At 39.5% G+C, this 27,280-nt stretch overlaps 1 protein-coding gene across 8 annotated transcripts in view; it reads left to right on the top strand.

Moving 5' to 3' along the window:
• Window positions 1-27,280, top strand: part of RIMS2 (regulating synaptic membrane exocytosis 2) — a 345,902-nt gene that overhangs the window by 138,066 nt on the left and 180,556 nt on the right. For 7 of the 8 annotated variants that reach the window (XM_053395466.1, XM_053395467.1, XM_053395468.1 and 4 more), the window contains one exon: window positions 7,629-8,542. In XM_053395466.1, coding sequence (XP_053251441.1) covers window positions 7,629-8,542 — 914 coding nt within the window. Of the gene's footprint in view, window positions 1-1,969; window positions 1,975-7,628; window positions 8,543-27,280 lie in introns of all 8 variants that reach the window. The other variant, XM_053395473.1, reaches the window with a different exon arrangement.

The following is a 27,280-nucleotide window of genomic DNA, read 5'->3' as shown; positions in this document are numbered from 1 at the left end:
GAAGCTTGGTACAATGTTGAAAAACAGGGACAATGGCTAAAGTAATCATGAAGCATTTCAGTCTGTGGATGCCCAGGAAGTGCCTGTTATGTTATGAATTTGTTCAGCCTGAGGAAGTGGAGAAGGTCCTTGGCAGTCAGAAGCCAATGCTCTGTACTTTTGCCATCTTGGTTAAAGATTCTGGAGGAAGAATTTCTAAAATGATGGATGTTATACGGATTTTCTTATGGGACCGGGGGGCAAGAGGGCGATATATGTTAAAGGAGCTCTCACCCAACTCCTCCATTCTTTCTTTTTTTTAAAAAAATTATTTATTCATTCTGAATAATATTTTTGGTTGAGATGCTGAAGCATCTGATGGCAGCACATCTATAATTGGGTATTATCATATGCTAGTAGTGATCTCAGTTTATTGAGTAGTGTTTCTTATGTAGCTACAATGGTACCATGCAAGAGAAAGATATCAGAATGGTCAAGTGAATCTCAAGATTTACAGAAGCATATTTATTTTAAGGAAAAACTCCTTAAATGGGGAAACGCCCCCACCTGCCTGTAACACTTTACAGTGGTGTGGTCTCTCCTCTATCCACATTGAGGTTCTTCAGAATGCTGGGCCACTCTTTATGCAGAATAGACCTGGAGAGCTCTTCGTTCTCAGAATTCATATGGGCAGCTCTATCCAACTGTGCTTAGATTCTAGCCCCCCTTCTCCTAGTCTGGCTTCTGTACAGAATTAACACAGGCTGTGGTATTGCTTCTTTCATCATCTTTGTATCCTTCCCTTTGGCTTCCTAGAGAATGAGGTTGCCAATCTTCTACTTAGCCTGTCAGCATTGGGTTGTCTGCTGCATCCTTGTCTGTATGTGGACAAAACACAGCAGGGCTTTTCCTACAGCCATATCTTCAACTGTCCTCTTCTTTTCTCCCCACTTCAAGCCCCACCTCTGTCTCAGTGTTTCTGTTTCATCTCTGCACATTGCGAGAGAAGGTGTGCCCTCTAGCCTGACCTTGATTGCTGGGGAAGTTTCCTGCAGATATTCACAACAATGTGTGTCAATGACAGGTTCCACTTCACACTGCCCAATGAGGACCAAGCAGTGGACATGGAATGCTGACTGTTGGGATGGGGCCATGCCAAGACCTAGAGAAGGAATGAAGTGGTTGGACTCTGAACAGAAAATACTCCTGTGGCACTGGCAACATTTTGTTACCGGTCCCATTTGTGTATTAGTGAAACATTTTTTGTCCAGTTTCCAGATTCCAGCCCAGTTTTGGGACTGAGACTGTCTAGATCATCTTGGTTGACCTATGCTTGCCTGTGTATATTTATTAGTTCTGCTGAGTCTCTCAGCAGAGTTTATAGGGGAGTGTATATCTGTTAGTTCTGCTGAGCCTCTCAGCAGCTTTCACTGCCATCAGACATTTGTACTCCATTGTGCTGGTCAATAGTAGTCAATAGCAGTCAATAGCAGGTGGATGGGAGCCATGGAGCTGCCGTCTTAAAACCAGCATCATGGCAGTTTATCTGTACTGGGGTGGGGCAGCCCTGATCTTGCCACCACCCTGTCCCACACCAGCTCATCCAGGTGAGTTTCAGCAGCACATGTTTCAGGATGATGTCTCCACCCCACACCATGGGCTGCTAGTGGCACAAGTTTTAGTCCTGCCTAGAAAAGCAACTAGGGCTGAGCCTAATATTGAAGAGAACTCTTAAGTTATTGTTAGGAGCACCTTCAACACTTGATTGTTTGGCTTATTCCTGTCTCTCTTGTTGGTAGTGCCATACAGACAGAAGCATGGTCACAATCTGATTTTGTCCACACACTATTTTTAGAAACTTCTAACACATGGCCGCTTTTCTCTGGTGTGGTATCCATAGGCGTATTACTAAATATCAGTGTGGTATTTTGAATATGGTTCCTTCTATATGGTGGCTACCACCACACATATGGAAATAAGAAATAAATAGGATCAGTTCCCCTAAAGCAAATGTTTCATGTGAGAATTGCTTTGGGGTCATCATAAAAGCATAAGCAAAGTGTAGTGTTTTCCTTTATTCCACTTTGTCTTTGCACTACATCCTCCTTAATTTTTAAAACAAGTGTGGGAAGGTTGGATATTTGAGGTTGATAAGGTGTGGATATTTTAATTTTTTTAGGCCCAGAGCATAGGCCATACATTCATTTGTTTTGCTTTACCTTATATGAAGGTTTACTGCCTTTCATGCTCATCTCCATAAAAATCCCCCTAAATTCTATTTACCCATATCTTCTAACTTGGAAAAATAAGTTCAGTGTGCCATAGATTATTCAGAAAAGAAGCTTTAAAAAATGTTTTTCAGCTCTTTCACCAGTAGGGATTTTAAACCTGTTTCAGTGCAAGAGTGTAAACATATTAAAATATTTTGATATAACATTAGAATTAGACCATTTTGAACAGTTTAAAAATGCCTAGTGATGTCCTTTTTGCAGGCAATACTATTGTAGCAAGGCACTAATCAGCTAAGTACCATAATCCTCCTTATAGGGTAAATTCTTACTTGACCTCCAGCTATATACAGCACATAGTAACAGCATTAAACTGTAACCCTTCTCTCCTGCTCTCCACAGCTTCTCTACTGGGTCAGCATTTAGGCCCAAATAATTTTTAGTTCTATTTTATATAGTTTACCTTTCCTCTCCCAGATGCATTATATTTTGTATTTGGAGGTGAGGAAAGGTTTATGAAGAAATTGTTTGGAAATCTGGGCTCCTAAATTGAAGTGACATTTCACATGGTTTCCTCAAAGCTACAAGGATTAAATGAAGCAGTAGGCTGCACAGAAATTGATGCATTCTCGGGAACTTGATGCTCCTGACTTTCCAGATGTGCAGTGGCTGATCAGAAGGTAAAGAATGAAATAATACATGGACTTTTAAATTTTTACATTATTGGTTTTATGGGGAGTATTAAGAAACTTTTAAAAAGTAAATTGAGCTTTAAATTATTTATGACAAACAACTAGGTTTATTTTTTAAAAAGGGTCTAGTATATCAGATTTTTAATATCCGGGCTTTTAAGCAGAATATCACCATCCATAGATTTATAAACTTTAGAATGTGATTGTGATTCTTAAAAGTGTAAATTTGAGTCACTTAGCTAGTATTAGTTGCGGTCCAGTTTGATATCTTGATATCTTGATTTTTTATTTGCTTGATTAATGAGACAAAAATAGTAATTCTGCATATGATCCAGTTATTTTATCTGGATCATCCCATTTTCTGTCTGAAATGGCAAGTGTGTTGCATTTTAACTACTTTGCTATTTAAAGTATTTAATACTTTAGGAAAGCATTTTGTATTATAGTTGGTGTTTAGTAACAACTAATGGTAATAATATGTCCAGAGGGATAACAGCAAAAGAAGCCAAGTCTTGTGGGGCCCTAAAAAACTCAAGCCCAGCTATCAGTTGTAAAAACATCTGAAGTCAAAGTGAAATAAAACATGTTATTTGCACTAGATGTTACAATTTCATCGTTAGTAAAATATTTAGCCCAAAGCTAATTATAATATTAAAACCACTATGTCATTTTGATGCATGTTAAGTTTAAGATTCAATCAGTTTAAAACACTAAATTGCAGAACTTTTAATACTTAGTTTTAAAACACTGAACCAAACAAAGGATCCAGTTCTACTCATGAGGTGGTGGATTTCTGAACCACTAAAGAATTTCATTTCAGAGTAATAAAGAAATGTGCATATATTAGGCATGGATGTGAAAAATGTTCATCTGGTCCTATTCTCCTCACCAAATGGGGCTTTGAACTTGTGTTTCCTCAAGTAGCAGATTCTTTAGCCACATGTTAAACTTCTTTTGAAACTAAGGGGCATTTCAAAAGGAAGTTGCAAAATGGCATGGGACTTCCTTGTTGCTTAAATTGGGGAAGTCAATTAATTCCCCGCTGTGTTTGGGCATCCACAAATGTAATGGCTTTAGGGGTTGCTTGTGCGTAAGTTGCCGCCGCTCTGGGCTAGGTTGGCTGGTTAAACCATTTCTCGCTGGACAGCCATCCACTCCGTGGCTCTTCAGTCGCTGGCAGAATCCGTCAGTGGGCGTTTCTTAAACCTTTTCCAACATAAAAGTTGTTTGACGCCCAGTCTCCTCCTACTCTCCCTGCGCGGAAGTCTTCTGCGCAGGGAGGGCGTGGGTAGCGGAGGACCTGTGCTCTCCCCGCTGGTGTCCAGTGAAGAGTCCCGGAGCCTGCTCTCTGCTTCCCCCATTGGCCCCCCTCTATCCCTGGTGTTGCGCTGATTTTCTTCCCCAACAGGAGACCTGCCTCTCTCCCTGCTTGGCCCCTCTCCAGCATCGCTGTGGAGCCTCGCCTCCTCCTCTAGTTCCGATGGCAGTTGCCTGACAACAAAGAAGCTCTTTAGATCCTGGCCAATGAGTAAATGTCTTCAGAAGTCCCAGTGAATGCTGTAGTTCTATATAATATGTTTTAAAATAAATAACTTTGGTATGCTAAATAATCATTTTATTTGTTGTTTATTGAAAGATTGTATGTAAAGGACCTACGGCAGTAAACACCTCCCCAGATATCCTTCCCTCCAAAGCTATGATGAAAACTTGGCAAATATAGGGAGGGGGAGGGAAGGGGAACTAGAAGAGACGCCAATAAATGTGGGTGAGGAAATCAGGACTCAAAGAGTTCTTAGAATTCAGACCAGATATCATTGCATTTAGTCCTAGCATCACATCTACGAAATATTATTTGTTTTTTGGTTTCCAGGTCCAGAAGTTCATCCACCCAGGTTTTGAAGTGCAATGGGGTCAATGCCTTCAGGTATTGGAGAGTAAGATGCTTATGAGATGATAAGCTATCAATGGAGCTAGCAAGATCCAAAACAATCTTTTTTATTGTTTATTGCAGAAAACTTCCACATTTTTCTTGCACATCTTAAGTACTTCTTGAAGTTTTCACCAACGCATGGATTTATTTACACTGTTACACTGTTTATTTGATTTCTTGTTGAAATGCGATAAGTTTCACAATGTAATATTGTATCTTTTGGGGAGGGGGAAACGAGCAGTTGAAATCTCACTTGAGTTTTCCCACCTCAGTAATACAGCATCTGTAACATGATTTATTTAGTTAGGTGGTTTGCATAAGCAATTTGTATCATTTTTGTTATTGTCCTAATTTGTGCTTTGGGAATTCTTACATGGAATCAAGTAGATAATCACAAGAACACTTTTGTCAAATATTGCTTACAAAGGGATCTTGAAATAGATTAATGAGGTGAGAATACAGTGAATGGAAACAGTCCTGTGGATTTCAGTGGATTTTTAGTGAGATTTCCAAGGCAATAGATAGGTTTTCTGGACTGAAGACTTCTGTCCCAATCTGGCTAAGGTGACACATCATCTAAGCAGGCTTCTACATCCATATCATTTGGTGGAAAATACATTAGTAATTGTAATATTGTACTTACGTTGATGATTCTGGAGTACCGCTTGCATGTACTGTATGCCTTGTAATAGTGGGCACATTGTGACGAATACATTTGTTGTACTTTGCTTTCCATATATTGTGTTTTGGTATGCTGGCCTGAACCCCTGCTTTTTCTTTTATTGTTAGCTACAAGCAGAGATTCAAATGGCATGCTAAGGCAAACTTTGGTTCATCTTAGCATGACACAGCAGTAAAAAGGACCTGGGAGAAACAAAGTAGCTGCAAATTCTTTTCTGGGGGCACACACATTCTCACACCTGTGGTAAGCCGTAACTTGGCTTACTGTTGTTATTTCTAAAGCAAAGTCACCTGGCTGAAATTTAGAACAGAGAAACTAGAAGGAAATGCATGCTTAGGTGATGGAATGTTGTTACATATTTTAGCATGTAATTCATAGTTTGCCCTAGACTGCATTCTGGCTCTCAGCTTGCTATGCTCTAATCACAATACTTCCATAACCTGGGATATATTCAGAATTTTACACAAGATACACCGTTCTTCAATATTTCGCTTCGTCACTTGTGAATTATGATATGATTTATGAACGTAAACAAGCTAATGAAAATATTTTTTTTAAATTATAACTTTCAGAAGAAGTATTATTTTTATTATTTATTATATATTAAATTTCTATACCATCCTTCATACAAAGATCACAGGGTAGTTTACAAGGCAGGAAAGAAGAAAACGTACATATTTTATTTCTTTAATTAAATATTTATAAACCACAACTTCATATAAAATACAAGGTTGTATACAGGATAAAAACCCAATATTACAATAAAACAATAAAAATGTGAAACGAACCAGTAAGAGCTGATGATCTAGCTTATCCGAGAATTGTTTGTGCTTTGATTTTGATTTTTCCTTCTGTTCTGAACTTAGCTCATTTTGTTTTAAAAAAGTATTTAGCTACGGTGGGACATATTGTAAGGCAGATACGTAATGGCTGAAAATAATAAAATATATAGTAGGTAGTTGTCCTACAAGAAATTATGTGAGCATTTGTATTGTCAGAAGATGCATATTGTTTGTTAATTTTATTTTACTTAAGTGGCTACTTGATATAAACAATACAAATAAGAATCCTGCCCTGAATTATTGAATAAGTTTCATAATTTCTTTTTGTATTTTTCCCTTTTAATTAATTATGGCTTGGAGCCTAATTTTAATTAAGTTACAGTGCAATCCTGTACATAGTGAAACATGAAACTTATTCCAGAGGGCTGGTGTACAGAGGAGGGAATTGCCAAAAGTGGGCAGTGGACTTCTCAATTTGGGACACCCCCCCCATGCTGCTGATATCCCATGTAGTTTAGGAGGGTCATCAACCCTCTGGAAAGGTTTCTGCCAGGGCTGCAGGAAGGAGGAAGGTGTGGAAACTTACTTAAGTTAACCCCCTTAGGAACCAAGTCCATCTGTTTATCTGTGAGTAATGCAGACATCATGCTGTGAATATGAAACAGATACAAATACGTTTTAAAACATCTTGCTAGGTTAATTTTTGAATTTTTCATTGCATATTGTATTTTGTATTTTTGTTGTCCTGCTTCAGACCTCCTTTTGGATGTGTGAAGCAATTATATAAATATAATAAAATAAACTTAAACTAACAAATGTGGTATGAAAAAATAGGAGAATTACAACTTAATTGATTAAACTAATGTATTTTTGTTTAATTAACTCACTGTATTATTTAATATTTATAGAACACTTTTGAATGTTCAGATATTTCAGATACATTATCCTCTTGTAACCATTAAAACAATGCTGCAAGTATCATTATCAGCATATTGCAGATGGTGGCCACGGGAGGGGGAGGCTGAGCCTGATACTGGATTTACTAAGGCCACCTAAGTGAGTTTCCTGGAAGAGATGAAATTTGAACTGGGGATTTCTTGATTCATAATGCAGTCTCTTAGCCACTATGCTACATATATCAGCTCTGGAAAACAAATTCAACTTAAAACAATGTGCTTCCATTTGAGTGAGTGATTATCAGGTTATTAGAAAGCCAGTACAGTTATTATAGTTCAGTCAACTAGAATAATTAGTTTGGAATTAGTTTGTAACAAATAAATTGTAAGCATTGAAAATATTGATAATGTTTACTTCTTGTTTTTCTTGATGACTTAGAAAAAGAAGCCCATCAATATCCAGAGATCAGAACAGGAGATTCAATCAACAGGACGAGAGAGACGACTATTCACAGTATGCAACATCAGACAGTGCAATGCCAAGATCACCATCAGATTATACGGACAGACGATCACAACATGGATCTCAGTTATATGAAGAAGCTGAACTTGATGACTACAGGGATTCGAACAGGAGAAGTCGCAGGCGTTCGAGGGAATATCCTTTAGAGGAAGATGATGTGCAGAATAGAGAGGAATATGAGAGGCAACGGCGGGAAGAGGAGTACCAAGCACGATACCGAAGTGATCCTAATTTGGCTCGTTATCCCGTCAAACCACAACCATATGAGGAACAAATGCGTATTCATGCTGAAGTGTCCCGCGCGCGTCATGAACGAAGGCACAGTGATGTGTCTTTGGCAAATACTGAATTGGAAGATTCCCGGTTGTCTATGATGAGAATGGAACGGCCATCACGGCAAAGGTCTGCATCTGAACACAGAGCTGCCATGGACCAATGTTCATATTCAATGGAAAGAACTCAGGGACCAAGTCCCAATCGGCAAAGAAACACAAATCACAGCCCTCCAACACCTAGGAGGAGTCCCATTCCTTTTGATAGGCCAGATATGAGGCGAACTGATTCATTAAGGAAACAGCATCATTTGGATCCTAGCTCAGCTGTACGGAAAACAAAACGGGAAAAAATGGAAACCATGTTAAGAAATGATTCACTAAGTTCAGATCAGTCTGAATCAGTTAGGCCTCCACCACCAAAGCCTCATAAAACAAAAAAAGGGGGTAAAATGCGTCAGGTTTCATTGAGCAGCTCTGAGGAAGAGTTGGCCTCTACTCCAGAGTATACCAGCTGTGACGATGTAGAGATTGAAAGTGAAAGTGTTAGTGAGAAAGGTAAGAATTTTGCTTTTACTGTATAGATGGATTTTGTGTACATTCTAATTCTGTAAAAGAGAAGCATCTCTGCTGCAGACCTCAGGTGTTTGGTGGGGGGTATTTTGCTTTGTTTTTACACTTATGGGTCACATACAGTCCCTTTGATCAGCATGGGTAGATGAAGCTACAAATTAGTCTAAAGTCTAAGAACTGAGGTATGCACTAAATATACATGTTTCTAACTATATACTTATAAAAAAATATAACCATAGTGGTGGGAGTGATATAATTGGATCAAAAAATTGTACTAAGGTATTTTCTGTTTGAAAACCCTCACTTGCTCCTTTTCATACTATTTTACTGTTTTAAATTTCTTCCCCCACCCCCCATCACACACACATATACACACCACAAGAAGGTACTATTAGCTCTTCTGGGGAGGAAAACAAATACAAATGTAGTTCTCTACAGTAGGATTAATACTAGTTTCAGGGAAGGTGATTTCAATCTGCAAAATGATGTGGACAAAAGTTGTTGTTTTTAACCCTCTGCCCTAACATCAATCTCCTGTTCCAATTTAGCCCACTCCCTGTGGCTGCTTTTAAGTGAAAATGAAAAAATCCGGAGACCCAACCACATATCTCCCACATCAAAGTGTAGTGTGATCTTCCATGATGATTAAAACAAGAACACAATTATAACACGGTAGAAGAACACTTAATAGAAACATTCACTGTTCTTGTTCACTGATAAAGCACAGGTTGTGGTTAGTGTTGGTTAAGTACATGAAAGGAGGAAAATTAGTGGGTCATAGTTTCAGTTCGTATGGGTCTGCACATGAGTGCGCACACACATACATGCACACATGACAGTTTAGCAAAAATGTCTATATTGTAACCAGCAGTGGGACCTTATAGCACATCCTTTGGACTGTCAGTATTATAACTGTATTTTATGTTTAAACTGGATTCTAAGCATTGTGTTCCTGGAAATGGGAATGAAAACTTGCTTTGTTTTTAGTGATAAATAATGACCAGTTTACACAGATGGAAAAGAAACAGTGATTAACACCAACTAAATGAACAAACAACTGTTAACTAAACAAGTGTGCTTAGCACTACAATCTTTTTCTTCAAGTCATATTTCTTCTACCTTGCTCTCTAGATCAAAAACATACACAGAGTGTAAAAGAATTTTGTAAGGTCTGAAGTCAGTCTTAAACAAAGAAATGATGATTGTCCTCCTTATGATATAGAAGTGGTTCATTTTTTATTCTGTAATATAGTGCTGTGGACTTCGTTTGTTCTTTAATGTGGCCCAAACTGCCATCTTTCAAATGGTTTGCCCCTAGAATATACATGCACACTCTCGTGGACAGACTGGTCACATTCATCTGAGCCAATGCTGTGGTTTTTCTCTCTCCAAACAAACCACTACTCGAAGCCAATATTTTTTTAATTGGCTTCCCAACTATGATTTGTTTTGGAGAAACAAACCACAAGTGCTGGTTCAGATGTAATGCTAAACCAGCTGCTCTGTGGTTTGCTTCCCTGCTTGAGTAAGGGAAAAGTGAAGCAGGAACACTCTAAGCTGTGTGATCAAAAAGCAGCTCATGCACAGTATGGCTAAATAAACCACACTTTGTGACTTAGTGTTGCACCTGAACATGGTCATTCACAGGTATGTTTGTATCCTCATAGACCGGTGACTGTTCTCTCTCTCTTTTACATTCCCTCTTTCTGTTATCAGCATTGCTTGGTTCATGCATTAGCTGTGGTTTGAGGGCTAGGAAGGAAGGAAGGAGAATGTGTGGAAGAAACTGAATGTATACACTACATGCTTTTCACCCCCTGTTTCTGAAATTATGGCAGATTGCTATAAGGCATGGTACCAACTTATATTTTTCCATCTCCAAAGACCTTCAACTCTTGCATATGTGTTTTGTGTCTTCTGATATCCACCACTGACTGGTGTCCATTGCCTTTCAGTGAGATATATTGAGAGGCTATACAGTATTGTTTGAGTGTTTTATAGTGGACCATCTCCGAGCAAAATCTATGGAATCTGAATGTATCTTCTTCTGCTAAGCACAAGGAATAGTTACCTACATGGCAGTGGAAGTATCAATGAAAAATGTGGGGATGAATCCACACATCAGAAAAATAAGTTCAGAAGGATTAAGTGTTTAAGAATGCAGTAGTTAATCTAGTGTGTAAAACTGGTGTCATAGCTAGAGCTGTATTTTCACCTGTGTGCATTTATACAGTGGTATATCTGTGTATTAACAACTGATGCCACACAGCAGTTCTGTAGTGCTTCATTTACAAGCTATTGTTCAATCCCACTAATAAGACCATATGTTTTTAAAGTTAAAAATAGTTTACTTACAAACTCTCCAAAGGTCAAATGCATGTGCTTTTCCTTACAGCATTCAGAAAAAGTTGCACAGGCAGTAAAACTTGGTTTAGTTACAGTGGTGAAAGTTCCTAAATTATTCTTCTTCTTTGGCGATCACTCGTAGCCGAGTAAGATTGTCTTCCATAAACACAGTTTTAACAATGAGTCCATAAGTGACTGTGGAGGCCAATTCTGGATCCACACGTCCTACCACAGTGGGGACATTGGTTTCCGGGCGGGAGTTGATCATGGTGTGGATTTGCCAAGCATGCCTTCCTCTTAGCACGTTTCTCCCTTGCATCCTGAGTTCAAGTGTCTTCAAAGCCCATGACACCTTTGATAAAGGCTGTTCTCCAACTGGAGCGCTAGCAGGCCAGTGTTTCCCACTTGTCAGTGTTTATGCTACATTTTTAAAGATTTGCCTTGAGAAGGCCTTTAAAGCTCTTTTGTTGACCACCAGCATTACGCTTTCCATTTTTAAGTTCGAAATAGAGTAGTTGCTTTGGAAGACGATCATCAGGCATCCGCACAACATGACCAGTCCAACGAAATTGATGTTGAAGAATCATTGCTTCAACACTGGTGATCTTTGCTTCTTCCAGTACACTGATATTAGTTTGCCTGTCTTCCCAAGTGATGTGTAAAATTGTAAAAGCCATGCTGCTGGAGCTGCAGCAACCAGCTCAGATCTCCTCACCTGCTGAGCTTCTCTGGTAGACTGAGGGAAACAAAAGGCTTGATTCCCTTCCTCCCAAGGCGAGGAGAAGTGACCTAGCTAAGCCTGGCAGGACAGTTTACTCTGTGGCATTAACCCCTTAATAAAATCACTGCAGATGGCTATTCTATTTTAGAGCATAAGATTAACTGATAGTCCCACACAGAAGTATGGTTCCCATACTGTCTCTTCCATGTTCATAAACTGGTGATTCTCTACATATTTTTCATCATAATTCTTGTTTATTTTACTTTATGATTTTCATAATTTCATTCAGACCATTTGTTTGAAGTATATAAATAAATTTCTGAAAAAATCTGATAATATAGTTTTTCTCACCTATTTGCAGTGACATACACCTTGTAGAGATTGGTGGAGAGCCAATAATACATATGAATAATATATGTATACTGTATAGAAGGGTAAACATACCTTAGCATTTGCATATTACTGAAATCCTGTTTTCCTGCTTCCTTTTCAGTAGAAGCCACTGTAGAACATACTAGGCCCCAAGGGTATCTACTAAAGATAGTTACACATTGCATTCTAAGTGTCTACATGCTTAAAAATGAATATTATTAAATTAGGTAAGGCAACTGGGCAATATGGTTGATTTATATATCCATGTATCTCTGATTTTGTGGGCTCCAGAGCTTGTAATGTGGACTGCTGAGATTTTTGCTAAGATTTCCTCAGTGTGTGCCTTGACTTTAATATATGTCAATATAATCTAGTTATTAAAGCTTATTAATGGAATGGAGAAGAATTTTGCTTCCCCTTTCTGATACTAGTTGACGGTGAACTTATTTATTCTTATTTGTGTCATCTATGCAGAATAACTAACATGTTCATTTGAAACTTGGTATTTAATTTTACATTTTAACATAAGATAATATGTTGTAATAACAATAACAATAACAACAGAATAGGATTTTATTATTCCTTTAGGCCTGTTGACAAAAGTCATTATACAGTCCTACCTTGGAAGTCGAACGGAATCCGTTCCGGAAATCCATTCGACTTCCAAAACGTTCGGAAACCAAAGCACAGCTTCTGATTGGCTGCAGGAAGTTCCTGCAGCCAATCGGAAGCCGCAGAAGCTCCGTCAGACATTTGGCTTCCAAAAATAGTTCGCAAACCGGAACAGTCACTTCCAGGTTTGTGGCGTTCGGGAACCAAAACGTTAAAGTACTAAGCTGTTCAAAAACCAAGGTACGACTGTATTAAAAACAATTAAAGAAATTTATCTTGTAAACTTCCAGACAGTTATCTTGTAAAATTCCACAGACAAATCTGTTTTGACACAGAATAGATACCAGCTACATCAAAAGAGACATTTCCCTGACTCTGGAATTTTAAATATAACACATCCCATCATTTCTTTTAAACCAATGTGTCATGCAATGGTTAAGAACAAGGTAGTTTACTCATCCACCAAGAAAATAGAACACAAGACTAAGCTAAATATGTATAAAATACATTTGCTTATACATTTAGAAAATTTAGAACCTGCTTTTCAGTGTACAAAAAAGTGAGGAACAACAGAACATAAAAATATAATTTAAAACAATAAACAACAGTAAAAAAATATTCATAATAAAATAAGCAGCTAACAGGAGAGTTTAAAATATAGTGCCACTAGTACCTCTATCTAAAAAAAGTTTTATTTTTGTGGTTAAATAGACCACGTTCTTGGAACTGGCAAATTTCAGATGGGCAGGAGTTTATTTAAATGCAGTGCTACTATTGAAAAAGCTTTATTCAAGGATGAAATCAGTATTGCTTTTGATTGAATCCCATTGTGCAGCTGAAAGTAGGTATGAAAGCAAATATTCCTTCAGATATCATAGACCCAGCGGACCTTGGCATATCAAGTTTTAGTGTGCCCTGTGCAACGCCAAAGTCCGGCACCTCCTCGCCTCTCACCTTCTGTTGGATGTCATAATTGCGGTGCCCTCTGTGGCGCCCCAGAAGCTCTGCACCAGGGTGACCACACTGGTCACATTCCTCTCGGTCTGCCTTTGGACCCTGGCTATATGGAGTTTTAAAAGTAAAAACCAGTACCCTGAATTTGGTCTTGAAAGTAATTGTTAACCAGTGTAGGATTTGCATTACTACTTCTTAGGATTCATGTTTTTTTATTTCCCCCAATATTTGAACTTCCTTGCAGTGTGCATTTGCTGCTCAGAGACCTATGCCACTTGCCATTAATTCTTCCCTAGCTAATCGAAGCACATTTTTTTGCTCCATATCACAAAGTACAAAAATTTATAGTACAGATAGAAATGTACTTACTAATTTTAATCTGTGTTTGTATTTACCCGGTCTGTCATAGGACAGTCAAAGTCATATCCTTGTTTTGTAAGCAGTACTTAAATGAGAGTTTTCCAGTTTAGACATAACAAAAAACATATAGTTTAACCAATCACAATATCTTCCTCAAAGTCAGGTGCTGAAGGGGTAGTGGCAAGGGGAGAGCACATGAGCAAAAAGGCTTACTCTCAGTCCAATTGAAATTTTTTTAATTGAAATAGTCAACAAGAAGGGATGCTTGAGGAAACTGATATCCATGAATTCCAATATCAACGGATATGATCCACAAGTTGGAAGGTATTAGCTGAAATTTGCAATCAGCTCAAAAAATAAATTATGTGTAAGATAAACTGCATTTTAAAATGTGTACATCTATGGCTAGGAGTACCTTTTGCCAGCTTTGCCTGGTATGCCAGGTGTTGCCATATGTGGATCAGATAATCTGGCCATTGCAGTCTATGTAGTGGTAATCTATGGACAGAATTACAGTGGTACCTCGGGTTACATACGCTTCAGGTTACATACGCTTCAGGTTACAAACTCCGCTAACCCAGAAATAGTACCTTGGATTAAGAATTTTGCTTCAGGATGAGAACAGATGGGTGTTTTGGATCACGTTAGCCATATTGATTTGTATGCTGTTGGTGGATTATTGTCATTGTCTTGTTGGGCTGTGTATGTGATAAAGGGGAGCCATACCGGGGTAAAGGCGTCTTCTTCTGTTTGTCCCCATGTCAGTTTCAGTTTATTGGTTAATTTTTCTGTTAGGGCTGTTTCCCATACTATTTGGTATCATTGGTCCATGCTTACTCCTGACAGGTCTCTCCAGTGTCTGGTTATGGTGTTTCTGGCTGCTGAAAGCAGGTGGGTTATGAGTTCTTTGTGGTGTAAATGGGCATTGTTGTCTTGGAAGATGTTTAGTAGGGCCAATTCTGGGGTGATTTCTAATACTTGCTTAATTATTCTACATATTTCTCGTATGGCTGTTGTCCAGAATAGTTGGATTTTGGGGCACTCCCGCCACATGTGGAGGTATGTACCTGTGGAGGTGCACCCTCTCCAGCATTTTGGTGAGGTTCCTGGGCATATTAGCACTAGTTTTCTTGGTGTTAGGTACCACCTGTAAGTGAGTTTCAGAGTGAGTTCTTCCCCCCCCCCCGTTGATATGGATTTAAAGGGGGGTTTAGACCACATTCTGGTCCATTGAGTGGGGTTAATTTCATAGCCTATGTCATCCTCCCATTGTTTTTTGATTGCGTCTAGGGGGTTTGTGGGATTTTGGAGTAGTATTTTGTATATTGCGGATACCACCCCTTTACCGTTTCCCTTTGTTATTAGGAGGAGGTTTTCAAAGGTTGTCAGGGGCCTAGTTGCTGCTGATTTTACTGTTAGGTTGTTTAAGAGGGCATGTAATTGGTGTTGTGTTAACCAGGGCATTTGGGTGTCTTCTAGTTTGTCTTGTATTTCTTGTGTTGACAAAGCTTTGCTATTTTTATAAAAGTCTATTAGGCGATATAAGCCTTTGGTTTGCCAGGTTTGTATCTGGAGGTTTTGTGCTGCATGGTGGAATAATGGGTGGTACGCCAGGGGAATTAGTGGGGATGGGGCTGGAGATAGTTTGCCTATTTCTGTTTTCCATGCTTTGAGCATGGTCTGTGTGCACCTGTTAAGTGTTGTGGGAATTTTCTTTAGTTTGTTTGGGAGGAGTGGGTACGCTGTGGTGCAGGTATTTTCAATTGTGTCCCTCTCTAGGTGTACCCATTGTTTTGTCTCATCTTCTAGTATATATGGGATTATATGGCGTATTTGGTTGCCAATGTAATATGCTTCTATGTTGGGGATTCCCCATCCTCCTTCTGAGGTGGGGAGGTACAGCTATTTGGGGCTTATTCTTGGTTTTTTATGTGAGAAGATAAAAGAGTGTAGTTTTCTCTGCCATCTGCGGAGTTGGGTTGAGGGAATCCAGATTGGGAGGGTTTGGAATAGGTAGGTTAGTTTTGGGAGGGTGATCCTTTTGATCATGACTATTTTGTCTGAGAGAGTGAAATTCATGTTGTTCCATCTCTTTTGTTGTTGTTGTTGTTGTTGTTTAGTCGTTTCCGATTCTTCGTGACCCCATGGACCAGAGCACACCAGGCACTTCTGTCCTCCACTGCCTCCCGCAGTTTGATCAAACTTATGCTGGTAGCTTCAAGAACACCATCCAACCATCTCATCCTCTGTCGTCCCCTTCTCCTTGTGCCCTCCATCTTTCCCAACATCAGGGTCTTTTCCAGGGAGTCTTCTCTTCTCATGAGGTGGCCAAAGTATTGGAGCCTCAGCTTCACGATCTGTCCTTCCAGTGAGCACTCAGGGCTGATTTCCTTCATAATGGATACGTTTGATCTTCTTGCAGTCCATGGGACTCTCCAGAGTCTCCTCCAGCACCATAATTCAAAAGCATCAATTCTTTGGCGATCAGCCTTCTTGATGGTCCAGCTCTCACTTCCATACATCACTACTGGGAAACCCATGGCTTTAACTATACAGACCTTTGTTGGCAAGGTGATGTCTCTGCTTTTTAATCCATCTCTTTAGGTCTTTGTTAATTTGTCGCCGCAGAGGCTTGTAGTTATGGAGGTACAATTTATTGAGGTTTCTAGTTATTTGTACCCCATGGTATCTGAACTTGGTGTGGCAAAGTTTTATCTTGGTGACCTTAGTGAGTTCTTTTTGGGTGTGAGGAGGGGTGTTGAAGCACATAGCTTCTGTTTTTGCAAAATTTACCTGTAGGCCCGACACCATTGCAAATGTGTTGAGTTCTCTGATTAGGGAGGTTGCTGTGCTTATGGGGTCTGGTGTTGTGACCATTAGGTCATCTGCAAAGAGCCCTAATTTATAGGTTCTGCCTTTTATTTCCACTCCCTTGATGTCTGTGGCTGATCGGATTCGGATTGCTAAGGGTTCCAAAGCCAGGATAAATAAGAAGGGGGAGGCAGAATGCATTATAAATTAACACATGTGAAATTCACATGGACTGGAAATTGACAGGTCCATTCATCCCTAGTTAATGTATGAATCAGGGCTTTTTTTGTTCCCTGCTGCAAAAACAGCTGTTTCATATTCATTCATTCTCAATAACAAATGGATTACAACACTGATCTCATATGTTTGTCTAAACTGTATAGATTACTCCAGAGGGTATAGATTGTTATCATTTATATAATGTTCTTAATTTCATTTCAATTGGAAACCTGACCTAACTAATGTACATTAATGTCAGGATTTTATTTTAGAAAAATTTGCGGTGATAAAAGATGGAGTAAGTGAATATATGAGGGTGAAAATTTAGCTATGATTTCATTGCCCTCTGTTTTGTCACATATATGTAACATAAATATATTGTTAACAGACATTTAATTTAAAATATTTTGAGATTTACATTTGATGCCTTAGTGAACATTTAGATTATGATTCTCTTTGAGGGCTCTAGTTATATAATCTGTTTACTTGGAAATTGGAGAATATGTGGACATCAGTTATATAATATGAACTACAGTCATACTGCAGTTTTCATCACAATGCTCTATGGTCCTTTTTATATAAAAAATTTGTCAGTAACAAAAAGAGGAAGAACTTTTGTACAACATCTCATTAAAACAAAATCTATTTGCCATTTTGGCAGCTAAGTGCAATACAGTGCCTAGATATAATTCTAGGATCAAAAAACCTTCAGTTTAAGACATACTTTACAAGCTTTAGAAATTCACACACATAACAAAAAGCAATATGTCAATTAAGGCAACTTAATTTCTGTGCCACATAGATAGTAAACACATTGTACAGTCTCACAGATTGCGCTTGCTTATAGCTTAAGTCTCCATTCATCCATATTTTCCAACTAAGGCCAGATTGTCGTTTTCTGCAGATTGGAGGCAACTCTCAGGCTCCAGGCATTAAAGAAGCACCGGCTATCTAGGTGTGTCCTGTCCTCTTGCTTACAGTATATACTTTCATTTGGATTAAAAAGAATAGCATATGTTGTGTGCACGATCTTCTTTGCTGTATGTTTACTGCTTCTGGAACAAAAATTAAAATTAAAACAATGACATTAGAAGCTGCCTTATCCTGGTCAGGCCGTTGATCCATTTAGCTCAATATTGGCTGAGCTGACTAGCAGTGGCTCTCCAGGGTTTCAGACAGGGGACATTTCCAGCCCTACCTAGAGATGCCAGAGATTGAACCAGTTGCCTTTCATGTATCAAGCAGGTGCTCTACCTCTGAGCCCTAATGACAACAGCAGAGTCTTCTGGCACCTTAAAGATGTACTCATCTACTGAGGCATCACCTTTTGTGGACTGAAGCCCACTTCATCAGATTAATGGAGTGTTCTCTCAGCTGGCAGCTGTGTATACATAGTTACTGTGGATGGCAGATGTATATACACTGATATACAGTACAGGAGAATCATAAACATTGGAGCTGGAAGGACACAAAATACAAGAGGTATAAATTCTGTTCCCTACTTTAGAAGCCAGAAGCCAGTGTGGTGTAGTGGTTAAGAGTGGTAGACTTGTAATCTGGTGAACTGGGTTCGCTTCCCCGCTCCTCCACATGCAGCTGCTGGGTGATCTTGGGCTAGTCACACTTCTTTGAAATCTCTCAGCCCCACTCACCTCACAGAGTGTTTGTTGTGGGGGAGGAAGGGAAAGGAGAATGTTAGCCACTTTGAGACTCCTGAAGGGGAGTGATAAAGCGGGATATCAAATCCAAACTCTTCATATGTGGAGGGGGAACAGGAGCAGGATTCTGCCTGCTGCCTGTTCCCCAGCTGTTCATTCAACCAAATGGCCTCTTAGCACTACTTCGGATAAAAGCTATTGTGTGGAAGTAACTGTCCCATCAGTGCAAGGATTTCCACTTCTGCAGTGGAATTCGCCGCCAGCACACATGTCTCAAACCCTCTCCATATCTGCTCCAGAGGGTTGGGGGAACCCCCAGAACAGATTGTGGAGGTGGGGGGGGGAGAATGAGAGAAAGTCCCATTGAGCAAGTGGAAGTCGTTGCACTGATGGGATGGTTACTTAGCACTATATTGGATACAAGCAAAAACCCTGTATTTGTGGTATGATCACATTTCTCCATCATATGAACAGCCCATTCTTGCCTGGGGTTGAATGTGTGGAGATCAGAGGTGTGGCCTGCGGGCATAAGTCCTGCTCCAACTCTGCATGTTCAGTCTCTCCTGATTTTGAAATGGAGAACAGGGTTACAGTCTATTACTTTTCAACATGAAGCTCAAATGCATATGTATAAGATATGCCGTGGTCATTAACAACAGCAGTCATATTATTACCTGTTTATTTAATTTATATCCTCCTTTCCTTACTGTGTCCAGACTGAATAACAGCATAAAATCTGATAAGACTATATCTTCAAACAATAATTAAAATGACAGTTTTAAAATCTACAGTGCATGAATGTTCCTATCCCTTTCCAAAGTGCTGGACAAATAAAAAAATGGCTCTAAATTCCTTATGTCTCCACCTCAACAGACCAAATTTGACCAGTGGACGGCCCCACTTACCTGTCAGTTACTTGACATCAGGACTTCTTATTTCCAGACGTTTAAAGGAGCAGCGTGGGGCCATTTGAATCATATAATGTTATGGCTGTAAGGGACCAAAAGGGTCAGAGCCCTTTGCAAGTGCTTTGTGCTGCTCCTTTAAACATCTGCTTTTCATCTGTGTATAAAGGAGCAGTGCTTGGAGGGAGATGTGATTTTCATTGTTTAGAAACTGCTTTTACTTCCTTTAGCACACCTTGCTTCAGCAAAGGAGCAACCAGAGCTCATTTTAAGTTCCCAATTGTTCCATTGAAGTCTGACCCTTACCCGCACCAGTCATAGGGTAAGTGGACATGGTTTCCCCAAATGAGAAGGCCTATCAGACCATGTTGGGCCAATGGGCTGGAGCTTTCCCCCCAACCCCAATATAGATATTGATCAACATGGAAGATAAAAAGTCCTGGGGATCCAAGCAGTGATCCCTCAGTGCTGTTATCTGGAAGCAACCCTGGAGGGTAGGAGTGGAAACCCACAGATCACTCCAGGATGATTCAGTGGTCAATCAAGGAGAATCAACAGCAAACCAGTCCTACCATCTCTTTCCCAATAATGATAATCAAGCAGGACATGCAAGCAAGAAGCCATTCTTCTTCTCCTTCTTCTCCTTCTCCTTCTCCTTCCCCTTCTCCTCCTTCTCCTCCTTCTCCTTCTTTGCTTATACTCCACCACTTTGCTGAGTTGTCTGGCGCCTAAAGATATGTAATGAAAGTGTCAGACAAACCTCCTTGAGATGAGCATTCCACTGTAGAAAAGACCCATTCACATGTTGCCATCCTCTGGACGTCTCATGAAGAAGGGACTCACAATCCATCTCATCCAAGTATGTCTGCAGTTGCTAGGCCAGTACACAGTCAATCAACCTGGCCCCAAAATGAATAGTAGCAACTAGGTGGTAGTTGCCACCTAATGAGAGAGTCTTTTCAGAAGGGAGGTGCACTACTGCTTCCTTCAGTGCACTGGATCTCTCCCACTTCTGTAATGAGGTCTTAATCACTGGGCGAGGATCAGGAGGGCACATGGTCAGCCTGATTCCTGCAGGCGTCATGCTCATATCATCATTAGTGCTAAACGAGAGGTGTGTAAGAGATAACAGAGACAGAAAGTTACATGGTGGGGGGTGGGACTTGTTGCCACAATCTCAGGGCATTCTCACCTTAGGACTTGCCATGAGTGTTGGCTTTACAACTTTCCCAATTTGCTCTTTGACATGGGGAATGAACACAACCCTGTGTGACTAGCAATTGTAGGGTGTAACAACAGTACTTAGCAGTTGCACAGTGTGTTAAAGTGTTCAGAATAGTTCACAAAGTTATCCTTACAACAACCCTCTAGTGAAGGAGGTCAGAATTAGTAGCTCTGTCCTGAATATAGAGGTTTGAGGATGAGAGAATAGGAGCTTGCTGAATCAGAGCACTTGAACTTGTGGAGTGGCTGTAAGCTTGGCTTAGGCATAGGAATTTAAAATGTCAGTGAAGCAAGGAAGTTTACTGCCATTTTCAAGTAGCACTTTATGAAAGGTAACACAGACTGAGAAAAAGCAGTATTTAAATTTTGACCTAAAAAGGAAGATGAACTTTCCATAAGTTGTATGTTTGAGTAAATTTCAACTTAGCATAAATTTCAACTTTCGGCAACATCACTGGAGGTGGAATTAGAAGCACTAGCTTCTAGAATTAATGAAGCAAAATGGATGGCATGGATCAGTGAATGAAGCATCTAATCCTTAGTTCCGCCCCCTGATTAACCTTGGGAAAAAACTCTGTTTTATATGAAGAATGTGAAATCAGAACAGGATCTAGCACAGTCTGTTACTGCAGAATACAGAGCAAGGAAGAATATTAACTGTTATTACACAGTTATTTATGGAAACTGGAGGCAAGGATGTCTGAGAATATAATCTTTAAAAGGAAGAAGAAAGAAATAATGCAGATTTGTGTTTAAATGCCATCCAGGTTGGAATATCTTTATTCTATGTCGCTTTGAGTAAAGATTGCCTACCTTTATGGGGATGTTTTGAAGTAATAAATTGATGGTAATTTTTTTTATATTTAGAATTTAACCATTTTCTTATTGAAAGGGACAGGACAACTGGCAGAAAATAATAGGATATTATTTTATGCACATACATTTTTCAATTATTTGGTGGGTTAATTGTTATTTAAATGAGCATATGAATGATACTTCACTTTCAGCTCAGTCCCACTCATTTAAGCGGGATACTAGCTGACATTTGAAATAGAAAATATGTGGGGGTTTTTCTTTAATATAGTAAGACAATATACGGTCTAATTTACTATGGGAGTACATCTTATGTAAATCATGATGAAAGAAATAGAAGTTGCTCAAGAGCAGTGTCGGCAGTATTGTAGTTCCTATTTTCAGTTAGGCTTGTTCAGGGAAAGTTACAAGCAGATTATGAGCTTGATTTTAACAAGCTTAATTTTCTGAAGTGGCATGCTGAATCTTTACATTTTATTTCATATGGTTTTATATTGCAGTTTCATATTGATAAAGTTAATGTGGAGGCAAAAATGGAAATGAAATAATTTTGCTTTAGGCAATAATTTTCTTGAAAAGAGAAGCACCACGTCCAAAGACAAACTTTCCATTCTTTGTAAAACTGTTATTGTTATTTGGAAACTCAGATAAAAAAAATCACTAACATGGCCTGAACAAACTTAAGAGGCTGCAGTACTGTTTAATTTGGTTTTAAAGTGCTGACCACTATGGAGTACAGTGGTACCTCGGGTTAAGTACTTTATTCGTTCCGGAGGTCCATTCTTAACTTGAAACTGTTCTTAACCTGAAGCACCACTTTAGCTAATGGGGCCTCCTGCTGCCGCTGTGCCGCCAGAGCACGATTTCTGTTCTCATCCTGAAGCAAAGTTCTTAACCTGAAGCACTATTTCTGGGTTAGCAGAGTCTGTAACCTGAAGCCTATGTAACCTGAGGTACCACTGTATGCTCAATCAACAGGTTTTATGAGTGTGTTTAATTATCTGGATAAAACCAAAGCAGATGTTACTAAGCTGGGCTTAATTCTTCTCTCCCATGATCTCTGTGGATTGTTTGGTTCTGCAAAACAATGGTGTTCTGCTGTTGTCTTAATTTTTGAATGTTTCACATATTCTTACAGAATAACAGGTTATTCTCCAAAGTGAGAGAACTGAATGGAATCTGTTCAATATTAAACACTATATAGTGGAAATAATATTCAGCCCAATGAAAACAATGAAGCTATTCCAATATACCCTCAACTCAGTGCGGTTTATTATCTAATTAAATGCAGATCAAGCTGTAGAGGTAGATGCCCTGTATCTGAATTAGTTCCTCCCCCTCAGGTGCTCATGGAATAATACTGCACCTTTGTTTTACTGCCTAAAATGTTTTCTCTTTCAAACTATCTACCTGTATTGCTAAAAACTTATACTGTAAACACCCAAGCATTGTGGATAGTGGGAGAGTATGAAATTGTTTTCGTATGTAGACTGTGGGCCAGAATGAAATGAACTGCAATCTATCTGCAAACCTGGTAGGGAGCCTTAGGTATAAGTACTCCCTCCTTTCCACATCCAGGATGATTTCCACTTGCCTTTCTATGTGCACTCATGCTAACAATGGTTAATACAGACTAGGTTCCCTCATAATCATGGTTTGCAAACCCATTTCGGAACCATAGCTTCAATTTTTATGTGTTAACCATGCCTTGCATTGATTCACATGTAATACAGAAACATGTTAAATGCTAGAATGGTAGCTCCTGTTTTCCAGAGAAACAATTTATAATTTATAGCTACCTTGAGTGTCCATGTTCTACTCTTAACTTGCATATTTCTGACCCCAGACATAATCTCGGAGTTCATACATTTTCTGACTACTTCATGATAATAGGCCACCATCATTTTATTATTTTCCCCAGTGACAGCGCACCACATTAAATATTTAGCAGTCTAGGTTTATAAATGTGTACTGTCAGTGGTACAGATTTCTCTGGATCCATCTTCCCCCCTCAGATTTGGTTAGACTGATATGAAAGCCAGTTCCTAAATTTCCTACTGTAGGAGTACGAACATTAACTGTTGAAATTAATGGTCCTGTTCACGCACAACACTAAACCAAACCAAATCATGGCAAGCTTACAGCTTGTGGTTTGTCAGGATCAAGACAAATCAGGAGCTGAATTATGGGCATAATGCTAAGCCAACCCATGGATCTGGGAGTCAGTCAGCTAGGCTCCCAGGGGATGGGGCTTCTGGAGTAGACCTGACAGAAGACGACTTTGGAAGCCAGTTCTACAACAGGAGCATATAAGGGGCCAGCTTGCTGACACCTCCACCACAGTCTTCAGGTGAGCTTCTCACCCACCTTAGAATGCTAATTACTGTAATTTTGGCATTTCCTTTTGTCACAACTTTTCTTCAGCAGAATAAGCATCAGGATGGATCCTTAGAAGAGGGGGCAGAGATTTTGGAGGATGGTGATTTTTGGTTGTAAACCTAGCTCAGGGACTGATTATCTATGTTGCCCACTACCAGCAGGCAGGGGAGGTACTCCATAAGTGGTTCACACCATTGAGAACCTCAGCAGTGGTGAACTCCAGCTAATGAGAGACAACTCATCAACCAGCAGACAGGCTGGTTGATCACATGGATGCATGCCCAATGCATGGCCTAATTTTATGCAACCTAACGTTGTGTGTGTACTTATTTATTTATTGCTTGCTTGCACACCACATGGCTGCATTGTGCATAGGTCCGTAACCATTTTTCTTGATTAACCTTGGGAAACCTTGGGAATAATTTAATAGTTTTTTTTCTACTTGTACAGGCTCATTAATGCAAGGTTTCCAGTCCTGTGTATTGATAGATTAGATACAAATATTTAAAGTAATTTATAAATAAATGAATTCCTAGCTAGATGCTTAATATTGTTATTGCAGTTGATGGACTTTAATTTTTTATGATAGAATTCTTGTCAATATTTAATGTGACTAATTTTGAAACCACAGGAGAAGAAAATAGAGCATAAGAGTTGCTACATGGAGGAAATTAAACTGATGGATAATGGGCATTTTGTTTAACAACGTGCTGTTAGTCGTATAATGCTTCCTATGGCTCCTGCTAGCTTAGAACACATTAATATAATTGCTGCCACTGGTAGAACATTAATTATGAAATCAGACACTTTTTTGAAAAATCTGAAGGTTTTTGAAAATTTGAAGGTTGTTTTAGTGGCTTTCTAGACTTAAGTTGGTGGGTATGTTAAGCAACAGACAATTGTAATGAACACTGTAGTACTGAATACCCTCTAGAACCTTCCATCACAATTAATACTTCCCCTCTTTGGACTTGTTCTGTACAACCCAGTTTATGACACATCAGTCTAGTTTGCATATCACAGTGAGCTCTCAAAGAGAAGCGTTGTCTTAGTGTGTCATTTGTAGCCGGGACTGTGATTACATAGTCTCCAACTGCCCTGAAAATGCTGAGACAGTCACAAAACCCCTCAAGCCATCATAGTTTCTCACTGTGTCATGCAGAGTCCCAAATTCTGCAAGTGGGGAAAGGGAGTGGGGAGAAGGAGGAGGCAGCTTGGCCCCACACAGTGGCACAGCGGGACCTGAGGGGTGGGGAGAGGGCAAGGTGCCAGATTGCTGCTGCTGTTCTCCTCAGCTCTGCCAGCTGGTAGTGCTCAACGCATCCAACTACAGTGATGGATGGTGGCAGCAGGTACCTGGATCACACAGGCGCATGGGGTCCTTTGGAAGTCATAGCCACTGACTGTAGAGACTATATTGCTGGTGTGGTGCCTTGTAAACATCCGGTGTGGGTGCATCCTCTGACGCCCAAGGCAAACTGATGGAAGCCTCATGGTTTTACCATATATATTCTAAGGCTCCTGCATATAGCCAAGACATTTGCCTGTATTGTATTACTACATACTCGTCTTGGTAATAGCCATTGGGGCAGCCCTTCACTTTTCCCGTATTCCATCAGCAGTGCACGTATATAGGGGGTGGGGTGATGACACTGGTTTAGAATAGAATGTCCCTATTTTACCGGAGGAATGTGCTAAAAATGGCATCTTTGTGCGATGAACTACTACTCTTGTGTAGACATATAATACATACCATCGCAGCTGTATTGCCTACTGTTCTGCAAGGCAAAATTTTAGAATTACATGTCACTTACTGTATTAGTTTGGAAATCAAAAACAGGAAAATCAGAATATAAATGCCCGTGCTTCACAGTAGTTGCCACTAAAAGTCAGAGTAGATCTAGAATTCCATACCATTTTCCTCCTTGTGCTTTGTAACCAAAAGGTGGCTAAATTAGTTTCCAGTTTGCCCAGAACAAACGCTAAGCAATAAGCTGCTTCTCAACTCTCCCCTCTCATCATTTTTTTCAGGTTAAAATAATTGTCCCAGGCCACTTTTTCTCCCATGGGGAAAAGATTCTGAATACCAATATCTATTCCGCCATGTATTAAAGAACAACAGGAAAGGTTTAAGATATAAACCATTACCCATGCGGCTTTTCTTTGCTCAGACTGACAGCTGAGTGAGGCAGCTTTTCATTGGGGGGGAGGGGGGCCATGGAGGAAAATCACACAGAGCTGTATGTATGTTTGGCCATATAAATTGTATATTCTTCCCATTAAAGTCCTTGCAGCAAATGGCTGCTGTAATTTCCAATCTGAAATTGTTGAACTATTTATATTTAAGATTTTGCTTAAAGCTGGATCTGCTTTAAAAATATATATTAAATGTTTATACTGATTTTTAGAAAGTATATAATTGTTTGTTGCATTGATCAACTTTGAAGTTGTTTGATTTGTTGGCTGGTTACCTCATACTACAAGCCAAGTTCTAAGATCAATTATCCTCTAGTTTTGGTTGCAAAAATCACTAAGTGTGATTGGGAAAAGGACGAGAGTGGGAAACATGATTTAAATCAATAAACATCTTGATGATCTTCAGTTACAATGAACAGGCAGCCTATTAAGTTACAGATGAGAATTGATTCTAGAGATGATGCTCTTGTACTTGCAAACACTTCCATGTAAGCACTATCTCTTTTTATAAAACTTATCTCGGTGTATAACTCTTGGTTTTCTTTTCTGGTTATTTTTAAGATTTAATGTAGTATAACAAAACTCTTAAGGACCTATTATGGTTTGACATGGTTTGAGGTAATGTTTTGACAACAGATATGCATTACAGATTGTAGATTTAGAAAACGATCCTTTTAAGCTCCTGTGAACATGTGTAGTAGATAATCACCCCAAACTTCTAAAGCTTGGATCCCCATTCAAATAGTATTTTACTATCTTTCCACCTACCTCCTCCAACCGCCAACTATCCATCCAACAGCTGGCCTGACCACAGTTGTAGTACAATTGTGGTACATCAATGCAGGAGATGGGAATAGTGCTGGAGCTTCCATCCCTGCAGGAATCAGGTTACACATGGAGCCATCTAGGTATTAGTCTGGCCTTGTAAAGTTTATTCTTGACTGCTTTCTCAGTCTGAACAGAACAGTTCATTGCTCTGGGGCAGTCCAGGCAGTCTTTCTGCTTTTCTGCTGCCTGCCATCTTCTTATGAACATCTTTGACCAGTAGAAATAGTGCTTGCTTCTGGGCCTCCACTCCTGACGGAAAGTATGTGAAGAAGCATGGCTGGCTGGTATTAGCATTTCTTCCAGGTGAGAGATTATCAGTGATAAT

Source organism: Podarcis raffonei, chromosome 7 (assembly GCF_027172205.1).
Source record: "Podarcis raffonei isolate rPodRaf1 chromosome 7, rPodRaf1.pri, whole genome shotgun sequence".
Classification (NCBI taxonomy): Eukaryota; Metazoa; Chordata; class Lepidosauria; order Squamata; family Lacertidae; genus Podarcis; species Podarcis raffonei.
This window is presented reverse-complemented; position numbering and strand designations above follow the sequence as displayed.